This window comes from Notamacropus eugenii, chromosome 5 (genome assembly GCF_028372415.1).
Source record: "Notamacropus eugenii isolate mMacEug1 chromosome 5, mMacEug1.pri_v2, whole genome shotgun sequence".
NCBI lineage: Eukaryota > Metazoa > Chordata > Mammalia > Diprotodontia > Macropodidae > Notamacropus > Notamacropus eugenii.
In genome coordinates, this window is record NC_092876.1 from 77,687,620 (window position 1) to 77,706,401 (window position 18,782).

An 18,782-nucleotide genomic window follows, 5' to 3' on the forward strand; every position below is an offset into this window, starting at 1 on the left:
AAATACAGACTCTTCTGTTGAGCACTTAAAGTCCTTCACAGCCTGCCCTCATTCTGCTTTCCCAGCATTGCACTTTCCTCTCCTTTACACATTCCACAGTTCAAACTGACCTTACCATGTCTTTTATGCATGAAGAAATTGAGGCCCAGAGAGATCACATGTGCCCAAGGTCATTTGTCAGGCACAAACTGACTTAGATGACCTTTGCTCTCCCTTCTGAGTGTGTGTGCGCTTCTGTGATTCCTTCAAGGCCCGGTTTATGTTTGCTTCCTTCACAAAACTCCTTGCTCATTCTGTTCCTCCTCATCTCTGGATCATGAAATCACTAGCTCCCTTCAAGGCTCATCTCAAATGCCACCTTCTACACAAAGCTTTACCTGATACTTGCAGCTGCTAGTGTCTCCAAGCATCTCCCCCTCCCCAATAACCTTGTCTACACCTCTCCCTTTTACTCTTTTGTTGTTTTGCAGAGAGTCAGATCCTGAGGAATGGGGATATTTCTCTTTTTATTTTTCTAGCTCCCGAGTCTAACAGTGCCTACTAGCACATAGTAGGTGCTTAATAAATTCCTAACGACTCACTGATTATACGTAAGAGGAGGGAATGAACAAGGAAGAGGGGCTTCCTTGAAGTGTGGAAGAATTCTATTTCTGGCATAAACCATCACAGAATCATACAACTGGAGAATCACAAAGGATGGCAAAGTTCGTCTGTACCTGATCATTATACCTTGGACAAGTCAATTAAATTCTGCAGACTTCAGCTAAGGACTTACAAGTCAACAAGCAATTATTAAGTACTAACTATGTGCATTGCTGCGCTAAATAAACAATATATCTCCAACACCTGAAACATAATAAAATAAAGTGCACCAAATGAAAACACCTCCTGCCCTCAAAGAATTCACATTCTAATAGGGGAGACAAAATGCAAATAATTATGCATATTGGAGATACAGACAGTAAACTGGAGGTACAAGGTCCATTCTTTTTTTTTTTTTTTTTAAATCAGGAAAGCTTTAATGAATGGTAGCTGTGGGGGGTGGGGGTGGGGGGGTTCTACAATTATTTAGACCAATGCAAGCCTTCTTATACAGTTCCAATTCAAATCTCCCACCTCACCATCTATTGGTTAGAAGAAGTCTCCTGAACACTTCATGTTCTCCTCTCTGATAGACTTCCCCTCAAACAGCTTACCAAATCTGCACACAAGTTTCTGACCTCAAAGATTCATTCTTTTCCTAAACCCATGATTCCTCTACAACATTCCAGTGGTTATCCAATTTTTGTTTGAAGACCTTTACTGAAATGGAAGGGAAAGGAATACTTATGTTCTAGGTACTTACCTCATTTGGACATCTCAACTTGCTTTCTGAGGCAGCCCATTCTAATTTCAGAAGATTTTGGGAAGCTTTTTCTTAGATCAAGACTAAACCTGACTTGCTTTAAACATTCTACTACCTCATCTACAAGAAGGCCCTTGAAACACTTGAAGGTTTTCCTTCAGATATTTCCAGGATAAATACATCCCCATTTTCCACCTGGGTCCTTAACATCTAGTCTATCCATTAAACTCCCCCACCCCCCAGGTCAGGCCCTCATCACCTCTCACATGGACACTAGAATAGTCTCCTAACTGGTCTTCCTGCCTTGTCCCCATTCACCCTTCCCACAACTGCCAAAGAGACATTTCTAAAACAGAATTTACTCTATCACTCCCCTACTCAAGAAGCTTCAGAGGTTCTTCATCACCTCTAAAACAACATAGAAACACCTTTATTTGGCATTTAAGGCCTTCATAATCTCACTCCAATTTACCCTTTCAGACTGCTTACACATTTATTGGCTCTTAAAGTTATGCTCAAGTAAAACCACCTTCAAGAGGCCTTTGCTTGGTTCCTCTAGTTCTTAATGTCTTTCGTCACCCAGGAACTTGGCTGTGTATCTTCCCAGAAGAATGTAAGTCACTTGAGGGAAGGGAATACATTGCTTTTGTTTTATATCCACATCACCTACCACATAATCTGATACATAATAAAATAAATTTCTACCTAGATATACAGAGAATTGACTGGCCCTAAGTATCAGCCACATTGACTATTTCCACTGAGAACCTAAGAGAAATGCCTACATAGATACATATAAGGATGCATGGTATAATGATGAAATAATTATTCATGGCCATGTAATTACTAAGTGACAGGACTCTCTGTCATGTCTTTTGACTTAAAGACTAGTGCTCTTTCCATTAGCCCATGTTGCCTCCCATAGAAAGAATGAGAGTTTCTGTGTTCTTTGGGCTGAAGAGATGAAAAGGGGAGGGCCCAAAGAATTTTAAATGCCATTAGCATTTAGGTCCAAGCCCAGAGCTGAGGACTTGGGGCTTCTTCAGAATAGGGAGGGGAGAGGTACTCACCTGAGGAGCCATCTATCTGCACTGAGCAGTTCTACCCAACTTTCTCTGCTCAACTAGCTGCACTGACTGGCACGAAGAGGTTCTGAAACTGTCTCCAAAGTAAGAACCATAACCAGGACTTCCCAAAGCACAGCTCCATGACAGCTCCCTGGGCTGGAAAGGTCATGTCTCTGAGGTTATCTAGTTATCTTTCCCTCCAAAAGGGTTTGTTTACCCATTAAAATGACTAGTTCTTTGAGGGGAAAATACCTTAAGGAAATATGGTTTTATGTAAATGAGAGAATCTCTAGGAATGAAATGGGGGAGGAGAAGATCTGGCTTTCTGCCCTTACTACAGTCAGGCTGGCATCTTCAAAGGATAGGAACTGTCAGATTGTAAAGTTGGACAATGCATCAGGACTTTGTCCATATAACAATTAAACAAAAGAAATAGGACGGTTTCGTGGAAAGAGGGCAACCCCAAGGTTAAGAAGAACTGGGTTCAAGTCCTGTTTGGACACATAGTAGTTGTGTGACCCTGGGCAAGTCAATTAACTTCTCAGTGTTCCAGGCAACTCTAAGACTCTAATTAAGTTACAGACAAGGGAGTCCCCTCACAGGGTGTTTTCTTTACCACAGGCTCAGTCTCCATCATTCACAAAATTTTAAGTGTGTAGGGGAGCAGACCACAATGAAAGATACAAAAGCTTGGCCTTCTTAAGCATTCCTCGAACTTACTACAGTCTAGAAGGGTAGATACAAGCATAGTATAAATTTCATTAGAGGTACAAAATCCTATGAGATCTTAGGATTGAAAGCCAAGAATCAGGGAGGACTTCATGGAGGAAGTGGAATAATTTGGGGTGTCCTTTAAAGGAATTCTATAGGCAAGGAGAAGGAAGGCCATGCTAGCACAATAGCCTGGGTGTGGGAGTATGGAAGAGTGAGAGAATATAGGACAATTCAGCTGGAGGATAGAGTATTTGGAGAATAGAAACAGGCAAAGTTAAAAGGATTCCCTTAAGAATTTTGAGCTGATGTGCCATGCCAGACCTATGTAACAGAAAAATGATCCTGGTTAACAGAATGAAGTCGTGATTGCGTGTGGGACTTGGGAAGGCTTTTGTCATAGTTGAAGCAGGTGGTTAGGAAGCTCTAGTCATTTGTCTAAGGTGATGTTTGTTCTCTAGCCTGAAGCCCACAACTGCTAAATTGCCTTTTGGCTTAGCAAACAATGTTTAAACACTTTGAACCCTAGGCTTTTACAGGGTGTTGAAGTTCTAAATAGCTTCAGATTTTTCTTGGTTGTGATATCAATCCAAAGGAGAAAAAAGTCTCCTTGTGAAGGGAAAGAACCACTTGTATAGGAATTATCAGGTCAACGGACATGCCTCCCACCAAAACAATGTCATCCCCTGTCATTTCATGTTCATGAATGACCACAAAGAAACCCAGAATTCAAGGCATGGAACTGAAATCACAAGACCTCATCCTCAGTTCCATGCTTGTCCTTGAACAAAGAGCATCATAGTTCAGTTTTCCCATCTGCCAAATGGGCACAGTCTCCTACATAGACATCCCAACATTATTCTTGCCTGTCTTCATTCATGTTTTTCCTCTTACTGAGAATGCCCTCCCTTTTTCCTTTTGCCTATTTATTTTTCAAAGTCCAAATCAAATTCTATCTTCCACGAATTGAGAATGATTGATGCCTCTACTAATAGAACCACAGCATCTGGAGCTCATTTTACACGTGAGGAAAGAGGCTTAGAGATTTTATTTACCACAGTGATACAATACCACAATGACAGTAAATAGCTGAGCTAGGATTCCATTTCAGGTCCCCAGACATCAAATTCACCACTACATTAACTCCCTTCCTACACAGATATACTCAAGAAATATCCGGAAAAGCTCAAGATAAAGGGCTTCACAGGAACAAGTCTTTGAATTTTATATATAATACAGTGTAATGTTTACAAAGTATTTTTCTTTCACCAATCTTATGAGAATGTAAGCATAGGAGTTGGTCTTCTGACTCAAAAGACCAGTATTTTCTAGGTATTCTCTAACCTGTGTAAAGGATACAAATCAGTGCTGTGAAAGGCAGCTAGGAAGCAGAAGACTGCCCACATGGGGTTCTATCCTATGCAAACTATGTGGATAAATCAGAAACTTTTGATGAAACTGTACTGACATGAAAGGAAAATTCCAATAAGAAAAAAAGGAAGTTATCTTAAAAAAAAAAAGGCAAATAAGGATAACACAGGGAATTCATCAGCCACAATAAAATTTCAAAAATACATATACACCAGTTAGATGCAAGGGCAGGCAACAGAGGATGAATGCAAAAGTTTGGCATAACCTTGTTCTAATAGTCATTAATAGGTCATTGTTAACTGGAAAGATCTCCACCAGAGAAACTCAGGAATTTGTACTTGGACCTTTTTATCAATGATTTATTGATATTGATTAAAAAGAAGGCTGTAAATAATAGAACTCGAGTTTTCATGTGCAACCTTCTCCTTCTATTTTATTATGTATGTAAAAATTCTTCATTTGATACTGAAAATGAAAAAAATCTATTATCAGTGAATTAAATAAAGGTCGTTGGTTGCTGAATCTAAAGATGACACAAAGCTAGCTGAGAAGGAAAGCTAACTCCTTGGAGGTCAGGATCAAAAGGGAATTCACAGGTTGGAACACTGGGCCACATCTAATTAAGACGAAATTTAAGAGAGATATATGTAGAGTCTAATATTTAGGTTCAAACAATGAACTTTGTACAGGTAAGGTGGAGGATAGCAGCAATCTGGGAGTTTCAGTGGAGTGAAAATTCAATGACTCTACAATAGTATGATAAGGTAGTCAGTAGCCCCTAAAGACTGCACAGTTGGATTAGTATGCTTATGGTGGCTGTTGTCTGTCCTTCATTCTCAAGAGGGTGATGCCATGACATACAAGTGAGTTGGATTTAAGTAAGGGAGGGCTTCATCAGCCTCACTTTCTCCTCTGAAGCTATCTGGGTTCAGTGGCCAGATATGAATCAGGACAACTGGATAGGGCCCAAGATGCAATGAGAGATCTTGCCTTAGATCTTGCCTTTTTAAGCTAAGGTCTTTAACAGGTCTCAGTTTGACTGAGGCAATACTCATTCAGTGATTGAGGCCTAATAAAAATGAGGCAGAGATTGGCTTCTTTACCTAGTTTTTAAAAAAAAAAAAAATCAATCTGGGAGGAAAAGACTCTCAGGGTTTCTGACCAAAACAGAAACAATCACTATTTACGTTCACTCAGAGCCAATCAGGGGTTTCTGTCAGTCACTTCTGTCAGTCTTAAGTTTCCTGAACTATAAAATGGGGATGATAACAATAATAGCACCAACCTCCCAGGGTTGTTGCAAGGATTAAAGGAGATATTTGTAAAAGGCTCAGGGCAATGCCTGCCACATTCAAAGTGCAATTAAGTGCTAGTAACTGCTGCTACCGCTGCTATTACTACTTCCATCACTACTACAGGTACAGCATTTAAGGAAGGGAACTGATAAAAGATAGAAACTATCCAGAAATATGGATCAGAATGGTGAAGGGCCATGAAACCTTATGAGAGGAGAATGAGTCCTGGGGATGTCTAGCCAGGAGAAGAAAAGGCCTGGTGGGGGGATATGATAGCTGTCTCCAAGAACCTGAGGGGCTGCCACACAGGAAAGGGATTAGTCTGGTTCCGCTTGGCTCCAAAGAACAAAAGAAGGAGCAAGGAAGGATGGAGGGCAAGGTAAAAGTGCATAAGCAAGTTTAGGCTTGGTTTGCATAGACAAGCTTCCTACAGTTAGAATTATCCAAATGCTGACTGGATTGTCTGGAGGGAGTAGGTTCCCTCCCATCCTGGACTATTACTTCTAAGTATGTTTTAGAGGAGTCTTTTCAACTTTTACAGGTTGGACTAGAATGCTAGCACCTTCTAGCTCTGGAGTCCTGCAATTCTATGGCTTTTATGGCAGTCTCAAGGCTTCAGGGATTTAAAAATGAATTTATGAGATTAAAAATAGAAAGTGAAAAGATTGGGCAGATAGGAATGAAGGATATTTTGTCAATGGAGTACAATGACATGAAAGACATTCCAATGAGTTGTTGAAACCCAATAAGGCTGTGTTGGGGGAGAGGTGAAGATCGGCTATCTGATAAGCTGGGCTGGGACCTCCTTCCAAGTTCTTAGAATGTGTCAAGCAGCTCACAGTCACACTGGGCAGAGTGCAAGTCAACTTAGCACAAAAGCAAGGAAGCTTGATGACACTCTCTGGACACTCCTAGGTAACTAATGATTATTCAGTACAGATAGGTAACAAAAGGCTGCCAGTGTTGCCTATTGAGTTTCATTACCTGACAGTTGCTTTTTCATGACTGAGATCCAGATCTACTCAGGGTGGTTGTTCCTCTGCTTGCCTTGGCACAGAGCTGACAAGGGGAGCTAAAAAAGGTGATTATATGACTGTATTTTTGTCACTATGGCAACAGGGAGAATATCTCACAAATACTGGCTTATGACTTCACTGGAGGACCGAGGAAGGGGAGTTATAATGATTATTAAGGACAAATTCACATCAAAACATTACCTTACCATAGAACAAGGTCCAAAGGAAGAAACATTATCAGAAAGGTCCTTTTAGATCTGTGTCTGTGCCTATGCCATGGGCCAAGGAGGCCTCCTTGATTCAAGCTGGTGGCAGAAATTCACTTTTTTTCACTCTTCAGGAACCTGCTATCTAGAAGACCTTAAATTAGTTACATCATTTCTCTATGTCTCAGTTTCTTTAGCTGTAAAATGGTGGGAGGAGGGGAAAATCACATTCTCCAGCTAGTCTTTGTTGACAGGGAAATATAGTCTGCACCACAGTATAGGCAAGGGATCTGGATTGGGCTGAGTGTTCCCCAAAGTAGTTATTAACAGATGGGTTACCAATTTGGAAGTAAGTTTCTATCAGAATGTTCCATTCTTGTACTGTTTACTATCAACCAACAAGCATTTACTATGTGCCAGGCACTAGATTTAGTGTGCTAGGGATTTAAAAGAGGCAAACAGTTCTTGCCCTCAAGAAGCCTATATTCTGATATAATTTGGATGAGACAAAGGTGGAACACTCAACAAATCTGCAGACACAAAGGTGGGAAAGAGAGTTAACATACTTGATGACAAAGTCAGGATCCAAAAAAAAACCTTGGATGGGTTAGAGCAATAGGCCAAATATACTAAAATTATTTATTTTTTTGGCTCAGAGAATTATCTTTTTTTTTAAAGAATCATGATTCAAAAAAAAAATTTCTCTTGAAAAAAAACCTGCCCATTGTCTTCAAAGACCTTACATTAAAAAAAAACAAAAAACCAGCCAGCTATTTTTAAATGGTCACGTATAGCTGGGTGTGGAGTCAGCAAGACTCATCTTCCTGAGTTCAAATCTAGTCTCTGACACTTACTAACCAGCTGTGTGACCCTGGGCATGTCACTTAACCCTGTTTGTCTCAGTTTCCTCATCTGTCAAATGAGCTGGAGAAGGAAATGGAAACCACTCCAGCATCTTTGCCAAGAAAACCCCAAATGGGGTCATATAGAGTCAGACATGACTGAAATGAATGAACAACAACAAACCAGGAGGGGAGGGTATATCAAAGAGGTCACCTGAAAAAGATCTGAGAATTTAGGTGGCAGAAAACTGAGTATGAATCATCAGTATTGAGTGGGATACTTAGTGAAGACTCCTCAGATTGTAATTTTTCTCCCAGGGGTGAGGTAAGGCCTAAAGGCTCAAGGTTACAATATTTTTAGAATAGAATAGTTCCATATAAGGATATAAAACTGTGTAGTGTATTAGGGTCTCAATGACTGGACAAAACTTACATAATTCCTCGATGTCTTCATTTCAAAAGGGATTGGTTAGATTTCGTGTCTAGAATGTAAGACCATATTCTCAGCTAATGAGGATAATGGTCAGTGGGGGGAGGAGGGACTTGCGTTAGGGTCTATATAAATCACTGTCCTGTTCTTTGTCTTTCCTACTCCTACAGGTGAACCCCACTTCTCGAGAATCGAATAAATCACTTTTCTGTCATCACTTTGAGAGGCCTCTGAGTAATTGATTTATGTAGGGACCTGAGCCATCCCACACAGTATAAAATAGTAACTTGATCAAAGCTGATGAGATCTTGGGCTAGAGCAGAGTGTCCACAATAAGGGAGCAAAGAATTTCGCTGTCTTTTCCCCTGTCATCTGGAATATTACATTCAATTCTGGGCACTCGTTTAAGAAAAAAAATAATTGAGAATCAAGAGGATGACACCCCAGACAGCAAAGGGCTTCAAAATCAGGCCACATGAGGAGCGTCTGTTGAAGGAAGTAGACGTGCTTCACTTGGAGAAGATGTGGATGGAAAAAGGATCATTTATCCTGCTTAGACCCATGGCATATTAGCATGAACAGCAGATTACAGCGAAATAGGTTTTTGCATTGACCTAACAAAAAGCTTCCTAAAAATAAGAATGAAAGAGACTGTTAATCTTCACCCTAATGCTGGGTAACAGCCTGGCAGCTAGGTTGTGGAGCGGGGCTACCATGTTTTCCACTCTGACCCCTGCTCTGCGGCGTGGCGGGGCCTCCGGGCATGCGCAGTGCAAAGTGCCCACCTGGAATTCATTAAGCATTTGATTTTCAGTTAATTTCCGGTGGTTGCGCATTCAGAAACCTCTTATTGTTGCCCCTCGGTTTCACGAGTGCCGGCCGCCCCGCCCCCACGCGGCCCGAGGAGGGGAGGGGGCGCTCCGGAAGGAGAAGCGGCAGCGGCGGGAGGGCTTCCTGCCCCTGCTCTGGAGGACTGGGCTTCAGCTCCCAGACTAAATCAAGGCTGGAGAAGGGTAACACGGCCAGTGCGAACGAGCCCTCCCCCGAGAGGAAGGAGGCGGCGCGGGGCCTGTAGGGCAGCAGGCGCCCTGACCTGCAGTCCGGCTTGTGGGTAATAACCGGGCACGGAGAGCGCCGGGTGCCCAGAAGTCCAGAAGCAGCGGATGCCTGGGAAGAAGCGCGCTTCCGCAAGACCGAGTATCACACACGTGCCGTTTATGCCGTGAAGAGCTCCCACAAGAAGCAAAGTGCCGGCCCAGACGGCCAGCCCCTCCTGGGCGGCCCCGCGAGGCTGCCAGTCTCTTCGGTTACTGCGCCAGAAGCGCCGGGATACAGGGACGGGGCAAAGGGAGTCCCTGCCCCCAAGACGCTCGCAACGAGCCGGCGGACGGTTCAGTGATGTAGATAAGGTGAACGGTGAAACGATGAAGAGAAAGAAAGAACCAGAAAGGTTTCCAGTAGAAGGGGAGATTTTATTTGGGACTTGTGCTCAGAATTAAGGTTTTAAAATGCACGGACACGTAGGCATGTAAAAGAAATGAATTTTACTGAAATATGATGAACAGATGCAAACAAAAACAAGTTCATGGACCCAGGGGAAGCGCTCCTGCCTGGGACTCTGGGCCTCTGTTACCTAAATGTCTTATTTCCCTCGTGGTAAGGTCAGTACTCTATACTACCACTCCCATGTCACACTTACATTTGGATTTTACAGTTGGTCTGGAACCTTTCTTTAAGAGGGACGGCAGGAACCCTCAGGACCTAATCTTCGTAAAAAATGAATCAGCAAGTTATTTATTAAGCACTTTCCATCTGCCGGCCACAATACTAAGAGCTGAAGACCCAAAGACAAAAACAAAGCAGTCCCTGGCAACCAAGAGCACATATTCTATCGGGAACCAAGCTGTATCTATGTAAATAGATATGCAAGACACATAATAAGGGGTGGGGGGTTCACACTAACCAAGAAAGACCTTATAGAAGAGGAGGAAGAGGTGGTTGGCTCTTGAGCGGAGAGAAGTTAGGAATTCTAGGCAAAGAGAAGGTACATTACAGGTTTGGGAAAAGGTTTAAGTAAAGGTGCAGGTGACAGGAAGGAGTTTTAGACCTTAAGCATTCTAAGCTTCTATGAATAGGTTGACAAGATTAACCCAGGGTCTCACACTTGAGTCAGAGGCCCAGTCTAGTCTCACCTTTTGTAATTATTAGGCCTAAAAACACACTTTAGCCTAAAACTGTCTCTGGGAGGCAAATTCTCTTCATTTAGTGGCAAAGAGGTTTCCTCAAGGAATAACTGTTAAGCTTGGTGGTGGACAGCAGGAGAGAGGCTCTCAAGGTCCTAAACATTTCTGAAAAATGAATGAACATTTATTAGGCTCTTGTACCAGATGCCAGCACATGTGGAACAACCAGGAATTAGAGTAGACCCCGGCAGGCACCATTAGGATGAGAGCTCCTTGGGGGAGGTATTATTTTGTTCACTGTATTCACTGCCTCTCATCTAGTGCCAGCATTAATGAATTGTTCAAGTATTAATAAATTCTTGTTGATGGATTGAGAGTGTGGCCTTTACTTTGTCTTTGTACCCCTAGCAGAGGATCTGGCACTTGGGTAGAAACTTAATAAATTCTTGTTGATTGTTCAAGAACATGTGACAGTGAAACAGAATAGGACCAGATGCCCTATCTTCCCTTCGGTCACTGCATGTGCAAGTCTGGCTTATTTAGCAAAGAAAATTTCCAGGTTATGGGGTCAGGGTGAGAGAATGGATCCAAAGTATATTCAAATCAGATCAAGTGCAGATTACACATGGGCTGTCCAGCAGTTTCTGCCTCCACTAGTGGTTCTCTGGTGAGTTAACATGGTTGGCAACTGGGACAGCTAGGTGGTGTAGTAGCTGAAGTGACAGCCCTGCAATCAGGAGGACCTGAGTTCAAATGCAGCCTCAAGACACTTGACACTGGCTCTGTGATCCTGAGCAAGTCACTCAACCCTGATTGTGTCACAAAAGAACAACAAACAAACCAAAAAAACAGCAACCAGGATCTAGAACCCAAACTAATTCCTCTAAAGTCAGTTTTGAACTACAGATATTTCTCCCCCACCCCAACCCAGCAGGTCTGCTATAATGAAAGAATATAATGAATATTTTAATGATAATAATGAAGGGAACTGGAGGCCTGAAGTGGAACTCTCTCCTATCAGGCTTGGGATTGACAACAGCTCTTCAACCTCATTTGTTAGGGAGCCTGGATTCTCTCTGTCAACAGAAAGAGCTTCTCATTTGGGGACTGCCCCTGGTAGGGACTACAGGAGTCCTATAACAAGGAGGGGTGAATGACCTTAACAACCAGGACTCCTCTAGAAGAGAAGAAACTCAGTGGAATAAGGGAGTTTACAATGGAACTTTTGAAAGTTCAGAAGAAACAAAACCTGACACTGAAATGAAATATAATACTTGGGTATCAAGAGTCATTTGAAGAATGGAGATGAGGTGAGGATCAGGAGAAGAGTAACAGAAGTGTTCAAAGGCTTTGCTGTCAAGTTGTAAAACCTTCTGTATCAGTTTTGAAGTTTCTCTAGTGTTACAAAAAAAAAACCAGCTCAATTTTCCGCACTGTGAAACTCAGTATCACTTTCCTTTCCTCTCTACTACTGGCTTGCACAAGCCCATCTTGTTTCCAACTTCAATAAAGCACAATTCTTAGGAAAATAAGGTGGAGAGGGAAAAGAGATATAAAGATGGATATAAAGCACATTTCCAAGTCCCCATGGTTCTCACTCCCCACCATCAGCATACCCCAGACCATCCATGTTCCAAAGATCCTCAACATTGGAATTTAATATGGCCCTCAGGATCCAATAACACTGTTTGTCTAGGAAATAGACTCTTTTTCTTACATTTCTTCCCTTGAACCTATTATAGGGGCATTTGGGACAGGCTTTGTAGAGATTACCCAGCCACTGATGGATCAAGATCCTCTGGTGGGGAGGGATTGATGGTGGGGAGAAAGACTATAGAATTTCAGAACTGAGATGATCTCTGAGGTTGCTCTTCCAGCTCTAGCTCAATTTTCTCATTTTATGAAGAAGAAACACATAGCTAAAAGAGAACAAAGCAACCTTGCTCAAGGTCAGAGTTAGTGGGTAGCAGAAGTAGCATTCAAACTCAGGTCCTCTGACCCCAAATCTTGTGTTTTTGCCTCTGTACCAAGTTGTTTCTTACTTATATTACTTGGACATGAGAAATTACCTAATATTAGATTTCAAGAAGCAGCTTAGCATAATGTTTAGAGCTAGAGTTGGAGTCAGGAAGACCTGAATTCGAATTTAGCCTCAGATATATACTAGCTGTGTGACCCTGGGCAAGTCACTTAATCCTGTTTGCCTCAGTGTCCTCATCTGTAAAATGAGGATAATAACAGCAGTAACCTACCACGGCTGCTGTGAGGATCCCACAAGACAAACGTGGTTAATGAATGCAATATAAATGCTAGTTACTTGGTAAGATTTCACAATCGAGGTTACTCTTTCCTCTCAGGTCTATCACCATTCTGACCTGATTAGTAGACTTGTTTAGGAGTTGAATGGATCAAAAAAGTCACCTTTTGCTGACCAAGGCCTTTGGTGGTGAGAGTCTTCAGAGACCAGAGAGGCCAGAGGCAGCTCTGTTCCTCAGTTCCCATCTGAAGGCCTCCATCACACAAGGCGTACATAAAGACAGATGGTGCCCACGGATTAAGAATTACTTCCCTCACAGCTGCCCTTGGAGGAGAGAGGGTAGTTTATGTATTACTAGACCTACTTTACCAAGAAAAAGACCGAGCTAATTCAGAGTTTGAAACTAGGCTTCTGACTCCACATCTAGCACCCTAATCTAACAACTTTATTTTTACAAACAGGAAATCAATGAACAGAGAGAGGATAAGGAAGGCTGGTTACTGACAGAAACAGGATTGGAACCCAGGGGATTGTTCCAGTGGCGTTAAATGGTTCAAGGTAGAAGTTTCAGAGTGGCTTTTCAGAACAATGGTCCTCACAAAGACAAGAAAGTTCAGGACAACACTGACTAGGATTTACACTAGACCTAAATAAAAGAGCTGGAAGATGAGGATATATCATAACTGCTTTTTCTACATTAAATTGCAACGTTTGCTGGGCAACAATATGGACAAGAGAAAATGGATAAATATTTTCAGTGAATCTGTGAAGTGACAAGTCAGATCAGTTAAACTAAATTAGGGAAAAATAATTTGGATGTTGTGCCTAACATGATGTCAATTTGTTAATTGTTTCTGTGGTAGGCACTGGAGATACAAAGACAAAAGTCAGACAGGCCAGGCTCTTATGAAGGTTATGTTCACAGATAAATAACAGACATAAAAATACAGATAGTTTTGGGGGGAGGGTAAGCAATAACAACCTTAGAGAATAAGGGGAGGAAGGGAAGGGAATAAGCATTTATGTAGCTTTGGACAAATATCTCATTTGATCTTCACGACAACTCTGATGGCAGGTGCTATTATTACTCCCATTTTACAGCTGAAGAAACTGAGGCAAACAGAGGTTAAGTGACTTGCCCAGGGTCACAAAGTTAGTAGGTGCTGGAAGCTGGATTGGAACACAGGTCTTCCTGACCCTAGGCCCAGGTCTCTAACAACTGTGCCACTAGCTGCCTTGCAACCAGGAAAAAGAATCAGGAAAAGCTTTTTGAATGAGGTAATATTTAAGCTAAGCCTTGAAGGGAGCTAGGGGTCCCAAGAGTCAGACATGAAGAGAAAGAGGTATGAGGGGAAGAGTCAAAGCAAAGGCATGGAGGTGGAATATGGAATGTTGTGTATAAAGAAGTATAAAGAATACTAAGAAATCCAGCTTGGCTGAAGAGCAAAATTCATGACAGAGATTATTAGCATTACCACAAGAATGCAACATATGTTAACAAGACAGACTGTACACAATTCCAGAAACTCAGGATGAAACATGGTGTTCACCTCCTGACAGCCAGGTGATAGAGTGCAGATTAACACTTTTTTTTTGGCCAATGTGGGAACTTGTTTTTTGTGACAGATGTGTAGATGTGTTTTTTCTTTTTTTATCAGTGGGGATAGGGAGTGAGAAGGCAGATTTTCCTTAATTGAAAAAAATTATTTAAACAAAACAAAACAAAAACACAAGAGAAGTTAGCTTTTGTCAAAGAGTAGGCTGGGATAATTGAAAATACTCTAACAATTTCCTAAATGCAATCTGGGAAACTATGATCAGAAAGGTAGGTGACTATTAAATGAGAAGAGGAGGTAACCTAAGCCAGTACGAGTGCACCACTGGGACACCCACATATCCACACTCACACATCCCACAAAGCCATAAGCGAGGATGGAGAAGCTGCCATCTTTACCACCAGAAGGAGCACCTGTAGAGATAAGAAGGTGAGAATACACTCCAGAACAGCATGCATTCTTCCTTCCTATGCTTTTTCTACTCTGGATGATTACCTAATCCCTGGAGAAGCTGTAGCAGTCAAATGAGGTACTGAAGTGTTCTTGAGTTTGTTAGAAGCAGCACCTTTCTTACAAACAGGACCTGTTTACCTTGGCAAAGTACCTTACACCCAGAGGATCTTGCCACCTTTAGGAGAGCTGGAAAGAAATTTAGAGATTTTGTCCAAACCACTAATTTTACATATGAGGAAACTGAGGTCCAAACTGACTAAATGACTTGTTCAAGGCCACATGGGTTACTACCCATGAGCTGAGCTTCTAACTCAGGTCCTCTGACTCCATACCCATGGCACCACTCAACTTATACGCAGGATATGCTTCTAATACAAACACAACGTGGTACAAAAGTAATAAAAATAAAGGTATGTTGGCAGGGCTTGGAGAAACAAACATTTGTACATCGCTGGGGACAATGTAAATCACTGCAGTCTCCAAAAGAGCAATCTGTTGTTCCTCAACAACTATTATCAAAGTGATAAATATCCTTTGGTTGAAGTAACTGTGATTATTAAATATATACTCTAAGGAATTTGAAAAGGAAAGATTTTTTAAAAAGATGTTTACGAACATAATGTGACAGCAAAAAATGCACACAGTCCACATTAATGACAGTGGGAAAAGTGATGGTTATCCATGAGGAAATTTCTCCCTTCCCATGAAGCTCTTCACAGCCCAACTAAGCTGCCCCTTCTCCATCAAGGAGACTGTGGTCTCTCGGTGAAAAGAGATTTCTCCTTTATGCAGCATAATGAAAGATGTGGAACTTGAAGTCTGAGCTCCTGGATCCACAATCTGGCTCTATTTCTGTTGCCTACACAGGTCACTTGGGACTCTCAGATCTTCAGTTTCCTCATCTATAAAAGGAGTGGATTAGACTAGATGACCTCTAGAATTCTAGTTCTAATGAAGTCCTATGAAGACGTGGCTCCAGCATTTATTTAGCCATGCGATCCTGGACAGATCTTGTTTCATCTCTGAGCCTTAATTTCTGAATCTGAAAAATGGGAATATCTACACTACCTAGCACACAAAGTTATTGTGAGGAAAGTGCTTTATCACCACAACAGGCTTTAGAAATGTGGCCTATTTCCATCAAGGAAGCAATCATCTGAAGCAAGCTTGCCTGGGAGGGTATAAAACAGCTGCACTGAGGAGATAAGGAAACCAGCTTTCATTTTCCAGTTAATGACAGGAGGATCTTCCAGAAGGGGAGGGTGGGCCAGGAGACTATAAACAGGAAACCAATCAGTCTCTTTAATTATGATCATCACTCAGGCAATATGCTCAGTAGGTCCTTCTTGAGAAGGGAGGTTTTCTAATGAAATGTTACCACTTGCTGCACTCAACCCAGAAAACACTAAAGGTTTAAATCAAGGAAACTGATTGCTAAGTACATGTTGTAGATCTCTGAAGAGCAAGGAGGTTGTAGGTCTCACAACGATAAGCTAATGGCTATTTAATTGCACTAGGAAAAGAGATGGGAGAAACGAATGAAGAACTCCATCTAACCAACATTTGGACTCTTCTCTCAAGAATGTTAAACATCCTCCCCAAGCTTTAAGTCACCTCTTTTCTGCCTGCCCCTCCTTTCCCTTTTTACTTCCCCAATAATTTTTAGGACTGTGTAAAGCTCAATTCTTGGGCAAACAGCTCAGTTATCAATAGAAAATTGTTTGCTAAGACAACACTGCTATAAGTTAGCTAATTAAATAATAGCCTCACTATTATATAACAAAGTGACAAAACTAAGCTGGTTTGGAGACCTTAGCCCTAGTATGCAACCAACTCCAAACATGGAAATATTTACTGGGGAAAAGGGAACTGTAAGTGGGCAGAGCAGAGAGCAGGTTCCCTGGCTCATCGATTTGGTCCCTACTAAACGTAAGTGTCTTCCAAGCCTCTGTTCCTGGCCTACTTTTGCTACATTTTCTCTTAGTGATTCAATCCATTCCCATAATTTAACTATCCCCTCTCTGCAGATGACTTTCAATCTTCAGTCCAACATCATCTTGATGTCCTACCTTCAACTTAACCTATCGCTAGAGGTGACAAAAACTCAAGCTGTCTCCTACTGCCAAAGAAGATAATGCAAACTCCCTAGCCTAGCATTTGAGCCTCCCACCTACCATTCTAGCCTTCCTTCACATTCCTCCCCCTTCGAGTACTCCGGTCAGTTGCTCCTTTAATGAAGCACATCATTTTCTTCCTCTATGCTTAGGAGCAGGTCATCCACCTCTTATGCTTAGCACTCCTACCTTCTTCCTGTCTGCCTGTTGAAATCTTTTTCTTCGGTCAAAGCTTAACCCAAGTGTCACCTCCTTCATGGATCATCAGTGGTCCAGCCTAAAGCATTCTCTCCCTTCTCTATATCTCACTTTGCCTTGAATTATGCTTACACGTGTGTATCATACTCCTCTCTCAGGAAGGTGTTTATAACACTAAGGTCAGAGATTGTTATCATTTTTCAATTTTGTGTTCCCACTCAAGGAAGGATCTTATACATAAAAGGTGATTGGTAGGTATTTGTGGAACGAAATAGGAAAGAACACTATATATCAAAAGCATGATAAGTCATGGATTTTTAAAAGGAAGCAAATAAGTCAAGCTCTTTAAGTCTGATTTAATGAGACTCTAACGAACCAGCATCTTACTGGTGGGATTCAAAAGTCAGTCCCTGGCATCCCTAGCAGTCTACTCTCCATCATTGTTTTTACTCGAGCATTAGTGGCACCCAATCCAGAATTTGTAGCTACTGTATTTGAACAAGTGGACAATTAAAAGTTGTTACCAAATATTTACCCAAAGTTGACAATGCAAATCAAAAAGAGGTCTTTCCAGCTGCTAATTCTTTAACTAAGTAATCTCTATAAAAATACTCATATGCAGATAGCTCATACCAAACATATATTTCATTTTTACTACAAGTTCTTTCTCAAAGATTGTTATTGAGTCTACCACATAAGTGAACCATTTGAGCCTGGTGTGAGTTTGCTGCCTGAACGTGGGTGTTTCAAAGCCCCTAAAACCATGTTTGGCCCACCCTAGTTTCTTTTTCTCAAAGCAGGGCAATGGACTAGAAGACCTAGAAAGTCCCTGATAACTCTAAATCTAGAGTCCTCTACTGTTCTTTTATGCAGTGACGGAACTGGCTAAGGAAGGTACAACACTGACATAACTGAAGATCACAAGAAACGTGGTAACCATATCTCAAAGGGTACCTACCTCTATCACTATAGTTCTCAAGGTGCTTTCCACTAACAGTCAACTAGTAGGCACAATTAGCTCTTGGTTAAGGCATTTGCTAAAAGATCTGGATGAATTAATGAAATCAAAGAGGTAGTGATTAACAGAACAACAACCTGAAAAAAAAGGGCACTCAAGGAGCATGCTCCAGATTTGTGCCCAGTATTTTTAATCAATAATTTGGATAGAAGCATAGGTGGAAGACTTAATCAGCCTTTAAAATAGCAGGCAGTCAACAAACATTTATTAAGCTCCTATTCAGGTTAGACCCGGTGCTAAGTGCTGAAGACACAAAAATAAACAGTCCCTACCCTCTAAGGAGCTTCTCATCACCCATCGTCAAGACTTTTGTCCTACCACTGGACTCCAATGACTTTGAAGGAGAGAGTGAGGCTGACTATTTTTGTGCAGCTCCACCTCACTTAAATGAAATTCACCTGCAAGTCAAGACATCACCTTGCGATTGGTCCTCTTTAAGAAAAAAGGACAAACACGGGTCACAAGGCCAGCAGGTGTCAGAGACAGGATTTGAACCCAGGTCTTTACTCTAGGTTAACTGTCTCTTCACTATGTCAGAAGTCTACTAGAAGTTTAAAAACACACTCCTTGGGAACTGACTGAACTGCGTTACCTTTGTGTCCTCCAAAGTGCCTATTCTAAGGCTTCCTCCATCACAGGGGGATTTCTTTAGAGCTGTAAGGGACCTTACGGATAATTTAGTCTAACCCCTTCATTAAAAAAGAACAAGAATGGAAGGTG

The 18,782-nt window shown here is 41.7% G+C and overlaps 1 protein-coding gene across 3 annotated transcripts in view; it reads right to left on the reverse strand.

Annotated features, from left to right (window-relative positions):
• KPNA6 (karyopherin subunit alpha 6) overlaps positions 1-18,782 on the reverse strand; it is a 49,955-nt gene that overhangs the window by 15,705 nt on the left and 15,468 nt on the right. Inside the window, exon 1 of one of the 3 annotated variants that reach the window (XM_072609855.1) lies at positions 6,774-6,892. The exons of the other annotated variants lie outside the window; for them this stretch is intronic. Within the exon in view, the coding sequence (XP_072465956.1) occupies positions 6,774-6,792 (19 nt within the window). The 5' untranslated portion in view covers positions 6,793-6,892. Of the gene's footprint in view, positions 1-6,773; positions 6,893-18,782 lie in introns of those variants that run through there. 3 annotated transcript variants of the gene reach the window in all.